Below are 25,076 nucleotides of genomic sequence, written 5' to 3' on the forward strand. Positions count from 1 at the left end.
ATTTGAAGAAAGAATTAATTTGGTAGCAGTCTTTTATATATGCATAGTATTTTAGGGACTTTGGCAGATCTAAAATATCTGCTTGTATTTGGTTTAAGAGAATTTGCTTTAAGCCGGTGTAACTGTGACAGTGACAGTAGCAAATCATGCTTAGTGGCTTGCTTCTCTTGCCATTTACTTGATGTAAATTCAAAGTCTGATTCCTGATCCACAACTAGAGCTAAAGTTCTGTTCAAACTGTTTAAGCAGAGCACAATTAAGTCTTTTATGCTTTGAAAATGACATAAGTTTTTTAAGAAGTATGGCCTAGCTTCTTGGATAAATCAAGAAAGCACTCTGAAGTTAATGGAGCTTATCTGTTTGCCACAGTGTAGAATTTGACATGGGGTAGTTTCATGTGGATTTATTTATAAGTGAATTATCCTGAGTTTTCAGTCATCAGATAAATTGTGACATCAAAATAAGCTCCCTACTAGTAATTTTTGTCAGCCTCTCCTGATTTACAAACAAATTTTTTGATAAATGGGAGGAACTTCTCAAACAAAAAGATATAATGATGCAATCAATTTTGCAAAATCACCATGACAACTTACAAAAGGACATTTTGGACACTTCTAAGCACATGTTTCTCTTTTCAGATTTCTATTATATATCACAATTCTAAGAAGATGATCTTGGTAGTAGACAGACGACATATAAAAAGTGTGGACAATGAAAGAACAGCAATGCCATTCACAGACATCTACATTGGAGGAGCGCCTGCTGAGATCTTGCATTCCAGGTTGGTTTACTACTGGGATTCAATCATTATCTTCAAGTAATCACCATATTTAAGTTATGTTGTATGATCTGTGCTGAAGGGCTTACAATAAAACATTTTTCCAAGCCTCAACACTTTATGTAAAACAACCCCTCAGACACTTTTCTAAGCATCTCTCAGAGCTCTGAAGTACCAAGGATTAGGCTTGATCCAGCACAGGTAAATTCTGCTGAAACTGGTTGAGTTTTAGTAAGGGTAACGGAAATTGATGTCTTCTTAAAACTAAACGGCATTTTTGAAGAACACATGAATGTACAGAATTGCTGTTCCTCCTTGCTCTGCAAAAAGTGATCTTTGTAAAATAGCAATGCACTAGCTGAAGAATCAAAACCTTCTACCAACTGCATTTCAAATCTAAAGACAATATTTTTTCCTTCTATGCACTTCAGTTCTGATCCATCTCAGGTTCTTTCTAGATCCTAGTCAGCTGGCTCTGTGTAGGCGTGGGAAGAAAAGAAAAAGTCTCATTTTCCCATCGTACCATTTGACAGAAGCCAGGTTTAATCTCAGTAGACTGTGTTACTCTCATTTCCTGCAGTGGGAATCTGCCGAACCAGGGTCATGCTCTGGGAGAGCCGACTGGCTGCTTGAAGAAGGGTATGCTCTTCTGACAGGCAGTATTCATTCCCAGGGTCAAACAGTGAGGCCAGCATTTTCAGAAGGGCTCCAGCTGCTGTTTTAAGTGTCACAACTGCTAACAGAAATACCATCTCTCCTTAAAATACCCTCTGTGTAAAAAAAAAAAAAAAGGGAAGATAGAAAATGTTGCACAATAGTTTCTAGGAATTAGTAGTAAACCTCCTGAAACCTTATTTTGTTGTCAGGAGAGCCTGTTGAATCGATAAATAATGTCTGAGGTATAAAATACTTACAGATTAAGCTTTTAAAATAGGGACAATCTTCATGTAAAGGAAAACGATGCCTTTCAATCCCATGTAATTATTTGAACATGCAAACAAAATGGTGGGCAAGGAAGAAACAGGGTATATAATTTATCTGGCCTTTCAAATAGTTCTTTACAAAGGTCTGTCATAAAAGGCTATTGAGAAAACTAGTGGTGTGGAGAGGGGAAAGGCTGCAGTGGATTAGAGAGCAGCTGGGAAAGAGAAAATAGGACATAGTAGTAACTCTTCAGTTCTCACAGTATAAAAAGTCTACACCACCTGCCCAAAGGATCTCTCTTAGGGCTGGTATTAAATACATTAACTATCTAGAAACAAAGGACAAAAGGATGGTGAAAATTACTTTGGTTAATCAAGCCTAGAGAACCCTGAAAAAGCCCAGAAGGACCTAGAAATCTAGGCAATTGTGCAGCTCAATGGCAGATGAGACTTGTTCACAAATGTAGGATACAAGATGAATCACATGAATTATGCCTGCAGTTTTCTGAGTGACTTGTGGTTATTCTGCAAAATACCCGGAAGGTACTGTTAAAGCAGGAAAAATAGCATCTCAATAAACAAGCTGTGTCAGAAAAAATCCATAGACATTGCAAAAATATGATCAATATTGAAAAATGTATACCGAAATTATTTCAGCAGAGCTACACCTTTGCTATTATACTCAGCTTTGGTTCTCATGACAAAGGTAGACAGCAAAAAGTACAGTCCAAATGTGGTGACAGCATTCCATTTTCATCAGAGCATAAGTCAGTATTAGAATTCTATCATCTACTGATGACCTACTACTATCTCTCTACTACTACTACTACCTACTATTTATAATTATGCTTCCTTTTTCTAGACAGACTAACATATAACTGACAGTGGAGGGCAGCAGCAGGGGCAGGAAATTAGCTCTAGTCTTAGGGAGGGAGTTTAATATTCTTTCAAAGCAGTGTATTTTCATTCACTTCAACAGCTCTTTCCTCTGTCAATTGCCTTTTTTCCCAAATAAATGAATCTGAAAGTACCACAATATGTTATTTTTCTCCCACCTCAGTCACTGCATAAAGCAGAAAGCTAAGGGGAGATATGAGCACTGGTTGCTGGGAACCATTAAGAAATAAACTCAGAAGCCTATCTTTAGGTTAAAACCTATCTTCTCTAGTTCCTGTTCCTCCTAGAAGTTAATGGCATTTAACAGAAAGGTGTATTTGTGGCATCCAGCCAGTCACATTGTCAATCAGAGTAGAGATTAAACTGGTTGACTGATACCCCACACTTTGATCCAAATCCCAGTGAGGATGGCAGGAGCCTTCCTGTTGATTTTGCCTTCGTGCTGATTTCACTGAGGAGCAGATTAAGCCCCTACAGTGCTCCTCCCCTCACCTTATTTCCAATATGTACATGTACATTTGTGCTACTTCACCTGATGGTCCATTTTTGCCAATGTAGAAAAATAAGCATTTCCAGAGCCTCATTCATCCATCATGTTTCCAATGTCTACCTTACAATAAGATAGCTCATAGACAACTAGCACAGAAGCAGATGTCAACACTGTCAATATCATCTCATGTGAGGTGAGAAGAATCCCACTGCTAAGGTACATCCTGTCGAAAGAACAAAGACCATTTACAGGTAACCGGGTCAAAGCTCCAGATTTCACATTCACTCCTTCAGTGTGTTTGTTCCCTAGCTGTCTCCTGACTGGTACCCAGTAGATCCCATGTAATTTCCTTGCCCTGTCACAGACTTTCTGCAATTTTAAGCAAATTACTTCCTCTTCATGCACCTCGAGTATTGTGAGGATAAATTGAATTATATTTGCCCTGTGCTGTAATGCTGTGATATCTTAGTGAAGGGTGGAGAAGAAAAACTTAGAGCAGTGAGTAGGAGAAGTTGGGATACACTGCTGTGCTATCTACCTCAAATCTGACCTAAAAAAGATCCTGGAAGCCAAACTGCTGCTCTCATTTATGATCACATAAACCCACTCATCAGCAAGCAGAATTTGCTCTTACTTCCCTGACCTCTGTTACTATTGTTTGTTAAGAAACAGAGATCCATTTGCTTCCAAAGGCAAGGACGGATCTTGCTACTAAAGGCAATACAGGAAAACTAAACCAGAACTTTTCCAAAATCATTAAAAAATGGAGATAGAAACCAATTGTAAGTGGGTAGAAATACATTTTAAAATCTTTTCATATCAGCAGCTATTTTTATTTTTTTAAAGTTACTCTATATGGATCTCCTCTCTGAACTCTCATATATTTCCCCCCATAATATTTATTACATCTGGTGCATCTTGACTTTTCAAAACACATAATGTGGTTAATTAGTTGTTTTATATAAAGATGCAGGAATTGGGCACTAGTGAGGCAAATGACTGAGGCTCTTCCAAGTTTTTTAGAATACCTTGGTGATAAAAGTCTGTTCAGAAAGGCAAGGGCTATCTAACTGCAGCTTGTTTGGCATTGTTTTCCGACAGCATTAGCTCACATCTGGCAGGAAGTATCGGCTTTAAAGGCTGCATGAAGGGTTTCCAGTTCCAAAAGAAGGATTTCAACTTGTTAGAGGAACCAGGAACCCTGGGAATCAGCTACGGGTGCCCAGAGGATTCATTGGTAAGCGTAACATCATTTTTGTGAGATAACAACAAAATTTTGGCAATGGATACAGCTGTGAGCTTGAATTTTACTCCAAATAACAGAAAGAAAGTCTTCAACCAAGGAAATGATAATGCACACACTGACTGGTGGGGGTGGTGCATGTGTGTTTTAAGTCTGCTGACATGCACCCAATTTTCACCCTGAATTACAGCACAAGCTGTTTCACTTGATGTTCTTATCATATGTGAGATTGCAATGTGAAAGCTGGATCTGAAATAAATTGTGTGCTGTATTCCAACGAAATATTCCAACGTAATTTGTTTTTTCTTAAAGAAACAAGGAGAATTATCCTCACATGCATCCTAATACAGATGTATGAAATTTAAGAGAGAGCACGATATTCACCCTTCCAATAAGTTCTCCCCTTAAGTCAGGCCAGCTATTCCTCTGTGATACACAAACCAATTGCACCAGCATTACCACCAAGAAAATTGCCATTTTGTTTCCAATCCCTTCCATCATTCATCATTTGGCCATTACAATGCAAGGCTGGTAAATCTAAACAGTGTTTGTGGTCTTTATCCTATGGCCATGTCTATCCAAAGCCATGCTGCAAATCTGTGAAGATGAAGGAGCCCAACACTTGTAGAACTCATCACACAATCTCACCCGCTGTGAACAATGAAGCTAGCTGCAATTTGTCCTACCTCAGACCCAGTTTTACTCCTGAGACTCTGAGGGTTATAGACTACCATGTCCAACATCCCCCCCCATCCCGTCCCAGAACTCAGTGCAGGACACAAACTAATATATAATATGTTAGGATGGTGAATCAGTGCCACACAGCATAGACAGGGGCTTGAGCCCCCTCTGCTTCGGTCTTCAGGCCCACTAACATCAGCAGACTTAGGATGAGGCCAAGAATCCCAGGAAACTGAGAACAATTCAGCTTGCACTGTCTAAAATGGCTACACTTTCTTAATATTTTCACAGCAAGGGAAAGCCTATATAAATTACATTGACATGCATGAAAAATTGAAGGTTTTATAGAACTGAGCTGGCTGAATCTTTAAAAAAAAAAAGAAATAGCCTCATTCTTTTTATGATTTGAATGTTTTCTTGAAGTTTACTTGTAATTTTGTTTCATTTAATACACAGATGTCCCGCAAAGCATATTTCAATGGAGAGAGCTTCATTGCATCAAGCCAAAAAGAATCCCTCTTTGGTGAATTTGAAGGAGGCTTTAATTTCCGGACATTGCAGCCCAACGGGCTGCTGTTTTACTATTCTGAAGGAGTAAGTATATATTTCTTTACAGTTGGTTTTATTTTATCCTCACATTGTTTCCCAGGAGAATACTAGGGGAATAATACAATTTCTCACTTAATGGTTTCATAATAGAGAAAGCAGTCTCCAATATAGAAGCATTCATTGATGACCTCATTTTCACAGTTCACATTTGATCTACAGATGAAAAACAGCAATGCTTAGGCATTATTTTGATGTTGAGAAGAGGATTTGATCATATGCCTAGAATTAATATGCATCCACTTGTGCTCAATAAAGTCCCTTAGAGCAGAAATGCACAGTCGGTCTTGCTGTGCTCAGCAGTACTGCAATCCCTATTTGGACCTGTAGGTGCTACCAAAGTACAAATAGTATTAAGGGCCTGACATTTTCCATCCAGACGCAATCCCCTAGAAGCAAAGACAAAGTTTGTTTGAATTAGTGGGATGGTATTTTGAGCATTGCTGAGTTGACAGAAATCAGTAAGAAAGCTGCCTGTATTCCCAGATGGTACTTAGACCTCCATGTGTGACTGGGAAAAGCTGCACTGGAGAATGGCTCCTTGTTCTCAATGCCCCCTCGAAGGTGTGACATGGGCAGAAACATGGACTTGAACTCCCAAAATCTTGTGTCAGCCAAAGCGATTCCAAGATCCTGCAGGCTCAGACTGATATCTGCAGCAAGCATGAGCTTAGATGACAGAACATTTGCAACCACCCCCAAGTGTCTGTTCTGCTGTACTTGCAGAAGATCATCAGCAGTGCAGCAGGGAAGGCTGTATGACACTGATAACCACTCCTGAACTTTTACATTTTACAGCCTGAAGTATTACCTTAAATTGAAATCAGTAACCATGTCAGTTATCCACAACGTTTGCATAAGTGAAGCCTTATACACACCACTTCTGGTGTTAAATCAAAAGCTCTAATCCTATGAGGTGCCAAGTGCCCTACTTAACAAATGGAGGTTCAGCTACTTAGCACTTGACAGTGGGAGACAGGACGATTCCTACCAGTGCACAGTGGCAGTGCTTGCTCTAATAGAACAGACAATATTCCTGCTATGTGGCATAGTGATCCCCTATGCCTGACCCAGATAGCAGATCTTATCTCTGAGATAATTTTGAGTGATTGAACTGGTCTGATCAGAGGGAATTAGGAAAAAAAAAAAAAAAAAGTATTGGTCTTACGACAGCAGGAATCTTGCAGTAACAGCTGCTCTATACAGTACCAGGAGTACCAGAAACACAAATGAAATGTAAACATCATGCAGCCATGTTAGATGGAAGGAGCTCATGTGACATACTTGAGACATAATCAGCACCAGAATTCCCAGAATTCAGGCTTAAAAACCAGCAAGAATATCAATTCTAATGAGATCATTCCCTGTTTTGCTTCTCAGTATACCTTTCTGCAAATAAAGCACAAATGGGGAAAACAGCAGGAAGGAAAATAAATACAACATGAAAGTGCACAGAACTGTTAATTTTTCTGTGTTACACTTGCTTATGAAGATGTTTTTGTCTATATTTCAGTCAGATGTATTATCCATCTCTATGGACAGAGGTGCTGTGGTTTTAAATGCAAGTGGAACCAAAATTCAATCACCAGACCGAAATTACAATGATGGAAAAACCCACTTCATCATCACTTCTGTCACACCAGAAAGGTAAAGCTGTCCAGCATCTTTTATTCCCTACCTTCAGCATATAACTATTTCTTGTAAAGCATATTATCATTTAATATTCACTTCCAAAGTGATTTTTAAGTGGGATTTTTTAAGTGATATTTTTAACTGATCTATTCAGTTAAGAAAATACAAAGCCAAAAATCTATGTGATTGAAAACTGGCCAGCTTGGCCTGAGCACAAGATGCTGGTAGTTTTTAGTAAAACTAAAATAATAGTTTTTCTAAAAGCTTAGTCCTTTTTTGTCCTCAGGTATGAAAGCATTTTAATATAATTAAAGACTAGCATGAGATTCATTTTTCATCAGGATTTATTGTTCTGATTTGTTAAAGCAATCCGAAATTGACCCTGAAGTAATTGAGGCATCTTCACAAAAAAACATTCATTCGGGATATATGCAGTGGAACGTGTTTACAGTATTTTTTAGCACTGACAGACACAAATGTGAGACTAAATACAGCAGTAGGGAATAAGTCTCCCTATGTTCATTTTAAAATCTTGAAAGCATTGTTTTATTGGTATGTTTTAGTGTCATTTTCTATGTTTAAAATTTTCTTAGAAGGTCGAATAATCAAATCATCTTTCTTCAAGAATCTTGCCTATGCAGATACAACCAGGTCATTCTCAGTTTTCTAATGGAAATGGAGGTTTGTACCTTTGACTTCTGACTCCAAGAAACATAGTTTGAAAAGCTGAAGGTGCGAAAAGATTCCTTGGAATAGCCTTGGGGACTGTCATGTTTCCCTGAGTGTGCTGAATTCTGAACTTGCCAAACAAAATCAATGTCTGATGCTTTAGTTATACTCAGTTCCTTATTAAAGCAATAGAATACTTCCTGACTTCTGCAGCAATTAATGTGTTTCAAAATTAGATTAGGTAAAAAACATTGTATAAGCTCAAACATCAATGTATTGTGATGAAAGAGGAGGAAAAAGGGATAGGGGCATAAAGAAGAAGGATTAGCATGTGTTTAGATCTTATTTTACCCAAATGGTGGCTCCGTCCATTTATTAGCAATCCCTTAGTTTATCTGTCTTCACTGAGTGGACTGTATTTTTTTGGACTTCACAATTAACCCCAGAATATTATTAAATCCATAGGCCTCTGGGCTCAACTTTGCCAGTGGGTTATTGCACTGCTACCTGTTGCATAGCTGGAAATGAGAAGGTCTTCTCATGACTTTGAGCAGTACCCCCATTCAGTAATGTATACACTGAGCGGAGCATTTTGGGTGCATGTAATATGCTAACCACTGGCATTGATGTTTCTGAAACTAGCCTACAAAATGGATGCTTTGCCTTTGCAGATATGAGCTGACTGTTGATGACAAGAAACAAAGCAAGAAGAACCCAGCAAAGGACAGGGCAGGGAAAAGCCTGGACAGCGTTAAGAAGTTTTATTTTGGCGGCTCTCCCCTCAGAACGCAGCAAGCCAACTTCACTGGCTGCATAAGTAATGCTTACTTCACTAGGTGCGTAGCATCTTCCCAAACACATTACCAGGCAGTCACTGCCTGACAGCTCAAATAGTAGCTCAAGAGAAATGACTAATTGTCACAAAAAAAAAAAAATCCCTGTCTCATTTTTTGAGGCTAGACAGTATGTGTGAATAAGTTTCTTACCTTGCTTGCCATGGAATCTGTGAGCACAGACCTGCTAGGTTAATATATTGTTAAAGTGGGAATAACTTGATGTAAATCAGCTTTCAGTACTGCACCTGCTAATGCTGCTGCTGCAATGTATAATTTGCATAGCTGTAATTTACATTTATATTATGTAGCTTTCAGCTCTGCCTTTGAAACAAAATTATATTAAGGCATCTCACAGAAGCTGGGAAAGTTAGGAGTTTGGTCATGTGAAAATGGTCAGAACTTGTTGATTATAATCACTTTATGAAATGTTCTTATATAGAAGATTTTAAAGTTAATTTGATGCTGCAGGTTGGTACTCTCTGTTTATGTAAGCATGGATGCAACAGGCAGAGGTACTATAGGCTGCCTGCATTACCCAAACATTGACTGATAAATCTGTACTTTTATCCATGATCCAAGAATGAAAAAAAAGCCCATCCAAACATCATTTAAACCACAAATGTAAGATTCTGCGATTTTTATGAAGACAATTCCAACGCTTGGAAAAAAGCTTTTCTTGTAATCCCCTTTTTGAAACACAGGTTGGATCGAGAGGTTGAAGTGGAAGATTTCCAGCAGTACTCTGAGAAAGTTCAGACTTCTTTGTATGGATGCCCTGTTGAATCTCCTCCAGTTGCTCTTCTCCATAAGAAAGGAAAAAACTCATCAAAAGCCAAAGGAAACCGTAATAAAAAGGTTTGCTACTAATTGCCCCAGTAGCACCCTAGAGTTTTCCAAAGTTGATACATACTGTGCCACGATTGGGAATTCTCCAAATCATGGATCCAAAATGTACCACATGAAGACTATTTCACATATATGAAGGAAAGGACCCTGTTCTTTACATATTCCATCACTGCATCCCTGACTCGATCTATCTGGCCTACACGTCCATCATTCTCTCTTGCTAGAACTGTAAAACAAAATTTATGACATCTTCAAAAAAGTACTGCAGAAAGAAGCCTTCTTGATTTCTTCTATATCTTAAAGGCAATAAGGTTGCTTCTATTCTCAGCTACATCTATATGGCTCTCTCTACTGGGTACAATTAGCATGCATTAATTATAAATGTGAAAGAACCCCCTTCTTCCAACATGCAGAACTTTTAGTCCAAGCATGTCTTCTTATGCCTATAGTATATCTGATACCATCAAAGCAGAGACGAAAAGATTAAATTAGGAAAACAGCAAAAGAATTTAATTGTAATTATGTTAGCTACACAAGTACTCTGTTTATCCCTTTTTCTGCCCTAAATCAGCATCTATAGTAGATCTGTTCAAGGAAAATTTGACTTGGAACCATTCCTGCTATTTTTATAAGGAAAAAAATGTATTACTAGCTTAGGTATAAATGATACTGTTATTTTATTATGTCCAATCTTAGTTAAAATTTGTGGTTAATGGTTCTCTTTCTATGAAGGTGGGAAGAGATAAAGACAAGATTTCACAGCCTTCAACTGGCCTCAAAAACCTGTATCAAGAAGTGAATATGCAAAGAGACCCTCAGTGCCACTTGCCCATGAATCCCAAGGCAACCGAACATGCATATCAATTTGGAGGAACAGCAAACAGCCGGCAAGAATTTGATCACATACCAAAGGATTTCAGTCAAAGGTAAAGGGACCTTAGAAATAAAAATTACATATACTGAGGAGGAGAAAGATGTATTTCAAATAAAAAAAGGGGACACATTTCTGCTGTTACCCTGGCTTTTTCCTTTGTATCTTAGGCCAATTTTTGTATAGAGCATGTTGTTAGGATATATTAAAAGGTGTTCCAGTTGAGTAAGAGCAATAAATAGAACGTGTTTCCAGTTACAACCCTCTTGTGCAGTCTTCATCTGCAACATATATTAATAAAATGTGTCTCCTTGCCTATTTGTATGAAGACTTTGAGGATGTTAGTTCTGTACAAGCAATGCACCTTTTGTCTCTTTACACAAGAAGCAATGGCATTAGAGCAGAGCTGGAAAAGAACATGACAGTTTACCAAGAAATGAAGCAGTTACGTGTTGAGTGGACCTTGTCAGCTATTTAATGGTTATGAATCTACACAGTGCAGTAGGACATAAAGCTATGAAAACCATGTCCAATTCAAGCCATAATGGAAATTCAAGTAATTAATAATGAGTCCAGATATTGTGGACTTTTAAATCTCAGGCTCCCACAGAATATGCCATATGGTATGTTATGACCAACAAAGGATTTTGGTTTAATACGTTCCATGAAAGACTATAAATTCAACAACACAGCACTTCCTGGAAGCATACCAGACCACTAACTCAGAAAAGAAGAGTGCTATTTCCTGACTTAAATAAAAAAAAGCATTACGTTTGTTTTAATTCAATAGTGTTTCATGTAGGGCAGTCCTGATGGTGCCCATATGAAGAAGGAAAACCCAAACTTTAATATGTCTCTTCATCCCTACAAGACATATTTGTTTTACAACTGTTATTACAGCTTCATCATTTAATGTGCATTTCAAAAAAACAATGACTTGTGATGTTTTAAAACAACAGATATTGGCAAGGGCGTAAAGTGTGTGTACACACATGCAATGGGGAACATACAGATCCTTCAGGCAATACTAAGAATGGAAGCTAGGCTAGTCACCTGACATGAGAAGCAGGAGTTACCAGTTCTGGCACTGTCCTACACCAGTACAGGTTTGCCATTTTTTAGACCCAAAGCAATAATACCAATGACTTAAGAAATCTTCACTGTTGACAGCGTCAAACCAAGTCAATATAACTTGCCACATTGTCTTGGACTTCACAAGGAACTACAATGAAGGAGAAGCTTAGCAGTGAGTCTGGAATAACAATAAAGAATTGTGAACTGTCAGGCATCCATGCTATCACAGTTAAAAAGTCCCCCAACACTGCTGTTCAACAGGAATGGAAATGTAGTGTGTATAGTGTCAGTTATTGGTGGTCTGTATTGATTTTACTCATTCCAGAGATTTTAATTTTTGAAAACAAGTTCTTTGCAAGGCAGCTTCTTCTCCAACTTTGACTTCTACTCCAAAATCCAGTACAGAATGTTTCTCAGAAACAGAACTTCCATAAAGGAGATGTATATTCCTTTGGATGAGAGGAAAATCTCAGTCTTCCTCTGCTGCAGTTTGATTTAAGTCAGTTATATCTGCTCTAATTTTAATACTGTGTTTTTATGTGCCAGAGCTCAGTTCTCTATCAGTCTGAAAACTCACTCATCTCATGGAATGATTTTCTACGTCTCGGATCAAAAAGAGACCAACTTCATGGCCCTTTTCATTGCTCATGGCCGACTCATTTTTATGTTTAATGCTGGTCATCAGAAGATAAGGATTAAGAGCCAAGAGAAATACAATGATGGCCTTTGGCACAATGTAAGTAAAAGAAAGCAATCATTATGATGGCACATGCTGTAGTAAAGACACTGCTGATGTGACAGCTCAGGAAGTTTTCATTTCTGTGTTCATAACCACACTTACATGTTGAGAAACTTCTGCCAATGTTTTTAAATCTTCCATGTGGCATTTTATCAAGTCATTAACTAGGGACAGGAAAGTATGTCAGTTATAAAAATCCAGCAATTCCCAACACTAACAACTGAAAAGAAGTGATGGCAACAAGCAGAACAGTGAGGAAATTAAGAGTTAAGTTAGCTAGGAAAGGAAGGACTAGGATAATTTTGTTCAGCAAATTTCTTTGAAGTCCCTAAGCAAGGAGCACAGCTGTCTTAGTCTCCCTCTGTAGTCTATGAAAATAAAAAGCCAATTTTAGGGGTCAAGGTGAATTTCCCTCTATAGGTACCTCTCCCTCCTCACTGACTACAGAGGAAGTATACAGTTACTAAGCTCCTAACTTGGGCATTTAAGTGTTTAAAGCAGGCTGGATGAATCCAGACCATAAAACTGGTGAAGAACATGAAAATGCTAACAGTGATAGCACTGTAGCAATGGATCATATATGTGAATATAAGATGGTCAGATATCAGTAGACCTTGTGACACCTTGATTACCTCTGCCTTGTACACCAAAACGTAAGAAAGAACAGTTTTACTATCTAGCCTTTACATGAACTTGAAAAGAGAGGGTTGTCCAGCAAAGAATATTGGCAGTTAATGAAACAGGTTTGTAGAGTATCACTCACAAGCTTTTCTTCTCAAATTTCTTATCTTCTTCCACTGCACAGGAGTGTTCACCAACAGATTAAAGTAATCTTCCAAATTTTTTTCCTCTCTTTCTAGGTGATATTTATTAGAGGCAAAAATATTGGTCGCTTGATAATTGATGGTCTCCGAGTTCTGGAAGAACCTTTCAGCAGCAATGCTAATACCTGGCAAGTCACTGAACCACTCTATATTGGGGGTGTAGCTCCTGGAAAAGCTGTAAAAAATATCCAGGTAAAGCAGACACCCATTACATCATCCCATACCTCTATGTACAGCTAGTGCAAAAGCTGACTGTATGATCTGAATCCTCAGCATGCCGAGGAGCACAGAGCTCAATTCAAGTGGATAGCAAAGCTCCTGCAGGGCTCAGCTGGCAGTAGCTGGGCTAGACTTCCATAGACTTGCAGCAGCAACTGGAAAGCCAATGGTCCCTGAGGAAAAGAGAAATCCTAGTAACATCCAAGCTTAGATGAGGCAGGTAAAGTTAAGGGAGATCAGTTTCACCCTAAGGTTTGAGATACAGATGAATTTTGGAGAGATTTTAGTGTTGTCCTAGTATCTCTGTTTTAAGACAGTACCTAGAAGTCAGGATTCTGCTTTACATCTTGATACTGAATTACGTGGAAAGGAGTGTTAAAGCAAAAATGAACATAATCAAGTCTCCTTCAAGATAATCTTTAGTGTTATGTGCCTAACAAGATAGATACACTACTCAGAAAAAGTAGACCCCTCTGTCCTGCCTTGAGGGTATTAGGTATGTATAACACTGCCTTGCTCTAGTTGCACTTTATTTCTCACAGTTCAGTAAGGACTGTCTGAGAAACAACACAGGTTGGAGTTACCTTGAAGTCATCAGAGAGATATGAGAGGCTAGGGAAAGTATCTGTCCTGCTTTTTTTCTCTGGAAACTACTTTTTAATTCAAAATTGATGCAGCACCAGACAACCACACCATTACAGCTTGTAAAACAAGTACAAATAAGGACAGAAGAGTTTATTTCCTTCCACAAGTAGTTTCTCTACTAATCATGATTTTTTCCCCCCCTTAGATTAACTCTGTCTACAGTTTCAGTGGTTGTCTCAGCAATTTACAGCTCAATGGAAGATCAATTAATTCAGCTTCGCAGACATTTAGTGTAACGCCATGCTTTGAAGGCCCATCAGAAGCAGGAACATACTTTTCATCAGAAGGAGGATATGTCGTCCTTGGTAATACACTACTAAACAAATGTATCCCATAATAAGACTGTAGTATTCACTGTGCTTCAGAATGGCATATTTTACTAAAGGGTGTGGTAATTTCTGAGGCTGGGAGCTGTAAGGATTACTAGATACAGATCATTATTGTGGTAAGCAGCTGATGTTGACAGGTTACAATGTCACCATGAAACTTAATGAGTTGTTACATAAATACATCTGTATGTATGTATTTCAAATAATTAGAATAATTTCACAGGGGAACAGATTATAATATGGAAAAAATTATTACAGACATACAGAAGTCAATGTGGCCAAGACCAAGCACACCAGCAAATAGTCATCCCTTAGTTTTTTAATTAATAAAACAACATATAATGCAAAAATCCTAAGGAAAGGCTTTCTGCATGTCTTGATAATGAACAGCATGACAGAATACATCTTTTCTGTCATTTAGGCCTGTTATGTTCCAGGACGTGTTTTATGAGGGTTTTTTGGTCACATAGGCTCTGATCTGAACAGGAAAGGAAACTGCACAACCCTATGCATTGGCAACACCAAGAAGAATTAGACAGTGTTTCTAATTTGCTCCCTGGCCTGCCACCAGATTGAAAAAGGGAGTTTCTTCTACTGAATCATCAAAGCTCAAGTGAACTCCCACTCACTGTATAAAGACTGCTGAATGTCTACCAAATTGCACAATAAGAAACTGCTAAAAAATACAGATTATTTACTTTCTGCTGTCCACTTCGTTGCTAAGAAATATTTTTAAACAAAATACATTTTTTTAAATAATGGGAAAATAAAGAAACCTTTATCAGTACTCCAAGCAAACAATCTAAACAAAAGTTGAAATGGGTCATTGACAGCACACCATGCCATCTCTTCAAGTATGTGTACTGGCACATGTTTCAATAATTTCAACGACAGGATAAGTAAGTTCCACCCTGGGCTTTGAATTTCTGTTTTGACTTTGAATAAATGTCCAATTTCATCACTAACTCAGTACAAAGAGAATGTTATTCTTTTTACCTCACAGATGAATCCTTCAGTTTAGGCCTGAAATTTGAAGTTGTTTTTGAAATACGTCCCCGAAGCAGCTCAGGAATTCTACTGCATGGTCACAGCGTGAATGGAGAGTACTTGAATATGCACATGAGAAATGGACAGGTATAATGAAAGTCCTATTTCCTCCACTGCTTTGACTGGTTCCTCTCCTACCTACTTGGGCTCTGCTATATGCAGCTTTTGTCTTACAAATTTGCCATTAATTGATTCTTATTTCTCTCCTAAATATATTAACTGCTTAGATTAGGCAACCCAGATATTTATTTCAAAATACAAAAAATAACACCTAGGACAAAATCAGATCACTTTACCAATTATACCAATTATAAATATTTAATGAGCAGTTGAAAAGAAGCAAGAGCACTGACTCTTTGGTGCTGCTCTTTCACCCACACATTAAAAATGTGTAACAGTTACAAGTAAGGTAACTGTTGATGAATTTTTATTTCTCATTTGTTGAAAGAGAAGCCTGAGTTGTGCTCACTCTTCTTCCTTTAACATACATGTGTGTGATGGGGAGAGAGAGAAAGGGAAAATTCTGATTGTCTGTTGATCTGGTGTCTAGAGCCTCTGGATTTTTGTTAGGCTTTCTCTTTTTGAAAGGGGGATGTCTGAAATGAACTTACCAGGTAGTTATTGCTGTTGCTATTTTTTATTATGTTCATCGCTAAAATCTGGATCCCTTCATGCTATGCATTGCACACATACAGTAATAAGTTGCAGTCTAAGTGGACAAAACAAGCAAAGGTTTAGAGCAGGGGAAATTTATTTATTTTTTTCCTTTTTGCAGAAAAGAAACTCAGGGCATAGTCAAGAGACTAAGCAGTGTGGATACCCTTTGACCACTGCAATGCACTACCCAGTATCTGTCAGCCAAATCAGAAGGGTATTTAAGTGAGGCTGGCTGTACCTCAGTTAGAAATGCAACATCTCAGGAAACATGCTGTCACCTCTCTTAAAAGAACAGGAAGCTACAGTAGAGCGACTGAGTGGAGAGTTTAACACAATGATTCATCCTATCCTAAGGCAGGTGCCTAATATATGTGACCAAGTCATCTGTCATTCAGAGAATCTATTTTTCTATATTGACCATAGATAGAACATGTGCTTCAGTCAGGCACCTAACTTTTGACAGCTGATTAGGTAAGATAAAGCCCATTCTTATAGCTGTAGCTAGTCCTTGGTGAATTAACAAAGAACTTCCTAAAGCACATTGTATTGCTGTGTATCATGTCACATTTAAAGGTTGAATCTGTATACAACTAGTCCAGCCTAGTATTTCCTATGTAAAGATCTGATGGAAGGTTTGCAATGTCCAGAATCTTGCCTGGTTTTCCAACTGTATCAGTTGGTCTAACAAAAGAAACTGCCTCACTTACTGCTTCAAACTTCACTTCCTGCATAACGCATATGCAATTCATAAACAAAATTCACCCTTGAAAAGCAGCTCTTCCCTGCTTGTCAATGCAACAGGTACGCCAGTTACCTTCTTAGTAAGCATCTGTGTTTTTTACCATTAACCGTCTGCTCTCTTTGAATGCAGTCTTACCAAAGACTGTTTTGTGAAAACATTTTTGCTGGACAAATAAGAACAATCAGCATTTTTAATTCATTTTTTAAATGTACACATCTCTATCAGTACAGCTTGTCTGGAGGATTTATTAAGGAGCCACTTTCTCTCACAATTCTGTATTTGCTTTAATCACTACTATATATTCTGTCCAAGGGTGGATAAAAGAGAACATGAGGATCATTTCATTTTTGTTTGCTGGTGCCCTTGTGGAAAAAAAGTTTAAAAATTTCTTAGTTACAACTATGTTGAAACAGAGATCCTCTAAAATTAAATAGAAGTTGTTTCCTTGCAACATTTTCAGTCAACAAGTTGTCAGTATTAGCAGGGACAACTTAGACATTTGAAAAGCCTAAGTGGCTATACTCAGTGTTTGGAGTTCTCTGGCAATCACCACTGGCAATCTTGTGCCCCACAACAGGGACACAGCACTGCTCTGCCACTGCTGTAACATCTCCATGCAGAAAGATATTAATCCACGTAATCCACATAAAGCAGAGGTGCAAAATTCAGAATTAGGTTCACTTTCTAGCTCTGCCAGAGATTTGCTGGTAAGCTTGAACAAGTAACTTAAAAGTGATTCATAAGTTCCCTATCTATTTCTTTCTCACATCTTGTCTGTTTGTTTATACTTAGGTCTTTCATGACTGTTTTCCTTATTAAGTGGCTAGCAAGATGCCAAAACATCATCTGATGGCTCTAAACACCAATTTACCACACAGGAAATTATAGAGTAGCAGTACTAGAAAACTTGAGTGAAATTAGCTGTTCTTTTTAATCTTTTTTTGAACTCTTCCTTGAGTTCAAATCAGAAATGTTGCAGAACTACTGAATCTAAAAAAAAAAACCCCAAAACCCAAAACCACTAAATCTGTGAACTAGAAAGGTGCTTTATTTTAAAGAATTTCATGAAATCAGGTTTTTCTTTCACTTACATACTAGGCATGTTTTGAGTGAGGAATACAGCATTATTACAACAGAAGGAAAAAAGAGAACAGGAAGGGGTTTACAGTGGCAACTACATTATTTTCCCCCAGGTTACTGTGAAACTAAATAATGGCATCAGGGATTTTTCAACTTCAGTGACACTGAAACAGAGTCTCTGCGATGGGAGGTGGCACCGAATTGCAGGTCAGTAAGACATGATCATCCCCTAAGAAAGGTGACAGAGCCCAGTTTTCCCCTCCAGACAACCATCTCCATGGGCTAGTGCACAGGGAATGGAGTCATATTCTCAGTTCTTCCTTTTCACCTGTCAAGATATAAGTTTGTGTGAAAGACATAGTCATATTCATCCCTCAGATACAGGAACCGTAGAGCTTCCTGGGAGGACAAGCACAAGTTCCTACAAAGAACAAGCAAAGATGGAAGCTCCTTGTTCAAAGAACACCAGACAGCCTAGCTGAAATGCTGGCAACCTTTCCTAAGTCCTATACCAGATGATATTCTTCTTTTCCCAATTAGAGTTTAATAAGTTGGTAGAATGTAGTAGGCACAAGTATATGCTGCCCTTAAAGGTCAAATAACAGGACAGATCTGGGGAGCCTCTGCCTCACACAGAGAGATGTCTACAGACAGGATTTTGCCTCTATGCTATACAGCCATCCTTCTTTCCTGGGTCTGAAAGTCAGAAAGTACTTCTAAACCTAAGGTACTTTGAACTCCCTTACCTTCCCATCTAGGTGCTGACTTGGCCTATCTCCCAGCATCACATCCATAAGAGATACGAGTGTGCACCCTTTCCCCATGCATTCTGGTTTCCTTCTGATGGAAACCCAGGCGCACAAGCAAGGAGGAAACTTCACTGCATTCTAGTACATCTCCTATTGGGAATGATTTGGCAAACAGTTTTTCTAAGCCACACACCATTGTATGCTCATACCCTGCAGCCTAGACACACATGCTGGCAATCAAGAGCCCCACTCAAAAGCACCCTTGCTCCCACACTGTATCTTCCATTGGCCCTGCTCTATGCCAGAATTTGCCCACATACTGTCACACCCAACCTAGCAAACACTAAATCAAACTAGTCAGATCAGATAACTCCTGTCTGTCATAGAAGACTTATGTGCTACTTCTTACAATCTTCTTGATCCCTGTTCTCCTTTCAGTTATTAGAGATGCTAATGTGGTGCAGCTGGATGTAGACTCTGAAGTCAACCATGTTGTAGGGCCACTAAATCCAAAGGCAACTGACCACAGGGAGCCAGTGTTTATTGGAGGTGTACCAGGTAAGTTTTTGGAAGCTTTGTGGTAAGTTGTTCTCAAATTTCAACACAGTTTCCAGAGGAAGCGTAGAGACTTCATTTTCATTTCAAAAAAGAACAAAACATATCTCATGTGAACAACCTGGTAAAATTCAAAGGCTCAAGAGCTGATCAGAAACGTTCTGCCTCAAGTTCTCAAAGAAAAAAAGTGCTGCTTCATTGAAAGTAAAACATTCACAGTTGCTGGATAGTCAGGTAAGGACTCAGTAGAGAAGTCAGCCAGCTAGAAAAAAAATCAGTTTTTTTCCATTTTACTTTCCAGTGTGGGCTTACTGTTTTTTAAGAAGTGATTTATTTATTTATGGGGTTGGAAACTCACTGTCACTGTAACTGGAGTCTCAAGGTTTTGTGGCTGGTAGGCTTCTTCCTTCTTCTTCAAGCAATGGTGTCTTTGAACACGAGACAAAACATGAAAATTCTTTTTCTGACTAGTGATTTCTATTGCACAGATGTCTGCTAATGTGAATTTGTGACTCACAGACCATCTGTGTAGTGTGGGCCAAGATTACTACATTTACTTCCCTTATTCAACAGACAGAGCTACTCTGTTGGGGTTCATATACAAACTGTAATCAACACTACGTGATTCAATTTTTAAGTCATCTCCTGTACATTTCTCATTGAAAATATGAAGCATTATTTCTCTGTGTCTTGCATGTCAATCATGAACAGCTCTAACTACAAAATTTATTATATTGCTTATCTTGGATTAGTGGCTTGAGTGCGTGATGTTCTCATCCATCCCACACCACCAGGAGGAAAAAATGAGCCTAAAGGGAATAATAAAATCTATGTGCAGATGCCTGTTCACTCTTTAAATCCAAACTGGAATTTTATTAGGACAGAACTTATCCCAGAGAGGTAATATAAAGTGGTAATTGCAAATGCTGTTCTGCTTCATAATAGAGCCTTCTATTTCTACATTAATTATAGAATTCAAAAGCAATGCAATATATCGGCTCTATAATGCTATTATCACCCTGGCACAGAAAAATCTTACAAAGAACTTCATGACAAGAAACAAGATACAATACTAACTAATACCATGTAAATATAGTAAACTAAATGCAAACTAACAAATCAGACACAGATGACAATACATGTAATGTTAAAAGAAATTACAAACATGCACCCTGGGATTCATCTACTCTGTTACTTAAAAGAAAATGCAGTTGTCAAAAAATGCAAGACTAGGCCCCTATTGACTATGTAGTATGAAGAGTTTTACATAGATGTAGATAACTCCTCATACTTACTCTAATGGTCTCTAGGACACTGGCAGTAGGCCAGACATTTTAAAAGATCCACAGAAGATTCAGCAGAGCTGCAGTTAGCAGCAAATTGAAAAAATCCTGCCACCAAACTGATTATTTTGATCATCATGAGCTCTAATTTTATCTTTTTTTTAAATCTGCTTCTTCCAGAGTCTCTGCTAACATCCAGCCTGTCTACACGCAACTCCTTCATTGGCTGCATTCGTAACTTCATGATTGATGAAAAACCAGTGAGTTTTAGTAAAGCAGCTTTGGTTAGTGGTGCTGTAAGCATCAATACCTGTCCAGCAGCCTGATAGTGCACTGCATCAATCCCATAAAGTTCCTTAGACCACAGAAAGAAAAACAGAACAAAAGAAACCATGTTCATTGAGAGAAGAATGTAAATATCAAGGATCCATCTACAGAAAGCAGTATGTTAAAGGGTCACTTCTAATGTTTATGTGCAAACAAAAGTCACTGAAGAATAAAGGACTGTTGCTTCTGCACTTCTCTTACTACACCACAAGAGTGAGCTTTACCATTTCTTATGTGTGGCCAGTCTGTTACATGAAAATGTGGGATTATAAAAGAAATGAAAATTATATTAAATATGGTACTTTCAAGATAGATCCTCTACATTATTTTATTCCATACTTTAGGTCACCCTTTGTTTCACAGGAAAAGATCTGCTAATGCACATCAAAGAATAAAGCTAGATAATAGACTTACATTGCAAATAACTGGGATCAAAGTTGTTTGTTTTTTTTTTAATTTTCCATTCAACTCATTTATCTATCCCTCAATTAAAATGAGGGGCAGAGAACATACCAATTATGTAACCTTACAAACAATGAAAAATTAAAAATTTTATTCTACTTCTAAACTTCATGGATATGTTCTAGCACATGAAGATAGAATGTATATCTTTTAAGACAGATGCTTCATATAACTGATCATTTACCTAAACTAGGTTAATTTTAGAGAAATACTTGCCTTATGTAGGAAGGGAGAGACAAAATTCAAAATTTCAAGTTTTTTCTCTAGATTTTTAAATGCACTTACACATAAACACTAAATCCACAATTCATTGTGATCTCATTTGCACTAATATAACACAAGTAAACACGAAGCATAGAAAGCAGAATCAGTCACATTTCAGGCAAATCCCTTATCACTTAAAATCATCACTTCTTTGTGCGACTGCTGCAGGACTTCAGTTTACAGAAGTAATCCTCAAAGTAGGAACATGTTACTGTGGAATGTATCCCAGAAGACATGCTGCTGCAGAGGAACAGGGGGTGAAACAGGAAGATGTAAACAGAAGGCAAAGGGCTGCAAATATGAGCTATGTTAAAACCACATAAGGTAGATGGAAGTTAATACTAGGCTTTAGCTCACAGTAGGCTTGAACATCAAACAGACAAGTCACCTGCAAAACTTAGTCTCTTCAGTGATACCCTACAAGGCACCAAAGCCATTTAGGTTTCTTTTCTTTAAAGAATAAACTACTGTTGACAGAAATTTTCATGATTGCTGGGCAAATTATTGTTGGAACCAACTCAAAACCTGACCAGCTGCAAAGTAGGAAAGTATGAGAGGCGAAAATAAAGGACAACACCCTACAGACTAAAAATTAATAGGAGCTTATCTGGAAAACACACAAGTGACAACGGGAATCCAAAGATCTTGAATCTATGGACAGCTGGAGGAACCATCAGAATAAGATACATGTGTAAGCACTAATCAGTAGCTTCCCCACTACTTTCTCAGTAGGAAAAGGGTTTTGACAGATTGAAGGAGTCTTGGCTTACTCTGGATAAAGAACTGCAAGCTCTGGACAGATTGGCACATGAACTCTACAGCAGTTGAGACCCCATCACTACCTCTCCACTTGTCTTTGGAGTCCAGTGTTGGGTGGTAAGCAGACGAGAGAAGATAGCGTGGCTCCAGCAGCCACTGCCTCTCTTTCCACCAGCCTTGTCAGCTCTGCTCATGCTTTCAGCACCATGCCTGTTCTAACTGCCTTCTCCTGGACGTGTCTCCCATTCTGTTCCCTGCAACTGTCAGGCAATATGCTCCCAGGACTGATTCCCTTTCCAACCCCACAGGGAGACCCCCTACTTCTGGGAGTGGTATATAGCCCCCTCTTTTCATCAGTCCATAGCCCACTGTTCATACTTCAGAAGCAAGCAGTAAGAGTACCCCTCTGCAGTGTCTCTGAATCAAGCACATCATGGACACCCAAATCCAGTTGCGTTCAAATGCCATCTTTGTCTCGGATACAAAAACCAGTATGCCTGCTCAACTCTTTCCTGCTCCCAGCTACTACCCAGATTCTGAAGAGAAAACATTTAGGGCTTTTGGTTTGGGATTTTTTGTATTATTGGGGTTGAGGGGGAATGTCCTCAGATCAGTGAATTGTGTTCCCAGTGGGTACCAGAGGCCATGCAAGGTATCCAGGCCGTGCAGCTGGGAGCAGGGGTAAAAAAGGAAGTCTCTCTCCTTCCAGTGGCAGTGAGTTGTTAGATTGGCTCAGTCAATCTCATGACACCACAACCTGAGCTAAGATTCCTCAGGCCCTGGTCTCCAGGACCCTATTGCTGGAAAGAAAAGAACAGCAGATTTCCTGCTTAGACAGGTTTGTTACAAGGATTACTGAAATTCCTTTCAAGGTTGTCTGCAGCTGCTAAGCAGAGATAGCCAGGAATAGCACATGCTTGTGCCCCCTAAGAGCATCACAGTTTAGTGAATGCTGGTATTAAGTGGAGCGTTGTATGTTAACCTGTACACACATACTCAGAACGTTTTTCTATCTTACACCTACTCCAAACTAAAGCATATTTTCTCATTTCCACATCCAAGCTCTGTGAATAAACAATATTTTCCTTAGCCATATTTGCTGTAATAAGATTTGGTTTTGTTCAGTGGATTTACATTTAAGAATGACTTTTCTGATTAATCAGTCCCTTGCATACTTTATATATATAAAACTAAAAATACAGTAAAATAGTATATGAATAAAAAACACATTAAAATTCATAAACTGCTACCATTCAATTTACTTCTCTTTACTATATCACCAGCTAATCAAACACAGCAGTATTTGCCAAGGATATCTTCCTCAGTTTTCCTTTCTAGGCCTCAGAGATGCAGGTTTTCCCTCTGCAGAACAGGGTTCCCAAAGAAAAAATACTATAAACAGGAGGATACTTGCAGACTCAGGATAGAGCAGTGAATAATGCAAATTTCCCTGCCCCCAACATCCACATAGACCTTGAAATTACCATTCCATATGCACCAAAGAAAGTCTGTATGTGATGCATTACATTACACACACCTCCACATCCATTTCAAAGCCCCTGGTGCTTAAGAGAAGGCAACTGCCTAAGCAGAAATCTTCCCAGAATTCACTTTGTCTTCTGTATCCATCTTAAAAATTCTTACAAAACCCTTCATCTACAAAGATTTGGGAAAACCCTCCAAGTTCTGAGGTACGTTGTCACATCGTACATTTGCATTTTCAATATAACTATCTCAATTCTGCAGAAAGCCTACAAAAAAAATGAGCACTGACCCTAAGGAGATTATAACTTTTCTCTGACACCTTCAAGGTTTTAATAAGTGTTGTTATAGCCATTATCCAAATCAGGGCTACAACTACACTGTTATTATATCATGGAATATTCTGAAATTTGACATTTGCATGGCTATATAAGAAAGAATCAGAATTCAAGTTGAAATACTCAAAAAAACCCTGCTTCAAAATAGAGTATTTAATTAGGATCTCTGGCCCCTCTATCTCTTATTTCTGAAGATCTGTAGACATCTCCCATAGCTAAAGGTTCTTATCAATCTTTCTGTCTCTTCAAGGATCAAGAGTATGGAAAACAGCCTGAAAAGAAAAATGAAAGATGAAGGGTTACAGGTCTGACAGTAATTCCCCAAAAGTCAACCATTCTAAGTGGAAAAAAAAAAAAAAAAAAAGCAAAGCCAAAACCAGAAAACACAACAGACCTTCATATGTGAACTAAGCACTGATAGAAATTAAGGAATAACATTAGTTCAAATTCCACTGTATTCTCCCTACAGCAGCATGTGGCCTAAATAGTCAAATGACTGTCATTAAAAAGATGTTGAACATAGCACATGTATTTAACTTGTGATGTACATTTGGCTCTTGTTATGGTTGGGATTTAAGGGTTATTCATAGATTCACAGTGGTCCATGTCAACTCAGTTCCTCTCAATACCATAGTAAGTTATTCCTACAATTCAATTATTCAATTCATGTTCCAAAGCTGTGGAACACAATTACTGTATAGCATCAACAACAGAAAGTTACTGAGAAAATAAGGGTAAGAAACACACATTAGCATAAGACTGTTGATTAAATAATTAACATAGACAAAAGTCTCTGAGGGGACCTGGCTAGATTCATGCATTTATACTATGGTAGATGAAGTAGAGCTTCATCTATAACAAAAGAGAAAGTCAGTGTGTGATTATTTCTTTCACATAGTTGAGCTGCCTGTTTCATTAAACCTCTGAGCACATGCATCAAGCCAAACTGGTTATTACGCATCCACTTTCTGCCCTTGGACCTCCTTTGGAAGCTAGAAAATATTCCCACATGAATATGAATCTCAGTTG

General features: G+C 38.3%; 1 protein-coding gene across 1 annotated transcript in view; it reads left to right on the forward strand.

Annotated features, from left to right (window-relative positions):
- LAMA4 (laminin subunit alpha 4) overlaps window positions 1–23,347 on the forward strand; it is a 106,855-nt gene extending 83,508 nt beyond the window's left edge. The window contains exons 25-38 of the mRNA XM_049817891.1: window positions 639–781; window positions 4,190–4,325; window positions 5,469–5,606; window positions 7,132–7,265; window positions 8,591–8,755; window positions 9,457–9,610; window positions 10,334–10,527; window positions 12,093–12,282; window positions 13,146–13,301; window positions 14,119–14,278; window positions 15,306–15,436; window positions 17,942–18,035; window positions 19,016–19,135; window positions 20,596–23,347. Of these exons, the coding sequence (XP_049673848.1) occupies window positions 639–781; window positions 4,190–4,325; window positions 5,469–5,606; window positions 7,132–7,265; window positions 8,591–8,755; window positions 9,457–9,610; window positions 10,334–10,527; window positions 12,093–12,282; window positions 13,146–13,301; window positions 14,119–14,278; window positions 15,306–15,436; window positions 17,942–18,035; window positions 19,016–19,135; window positions 20,596–20,741 (2,061 nt within the window). The 3' untranslated portion in view covers window positions 20,742–23,347. The remainder of the gene's footprint in view (window positions 1–638; window positions 782–4,189; window positions 4,326–5,468; window positions 5,607–7,131; window positions 7,266–8,590; window positions 8,756–9,456; window positions 9,611–10,333; window positions 10,528–12,092; window positions 12,283–13,145; window positions 13,302–14,118; window positions 14,279–15,305; window positions 15,437–17,941; window positions 18,036–19,015; window positions 19,136–20,595) is intronic.
- The last annotated feature ends 1,729 nt before the right edge of the window (window positions 23,348–25,076 follow it).

Source organism: Accipiter gentilis, chromosome 15 (genome assembly GCF_929443795.1).
Source record: "Accipiter gentilis chromosome 15, bAccGen1.1, whole genome shotgun sequence".
In the NCBI taxonomy this organism is placed as follows: domain Eukaryota; kingdom Metazoa; phylum Chordata; class Aves; order Accipitriformes; family Accipitridae; genus Astur; species Astur gentilis.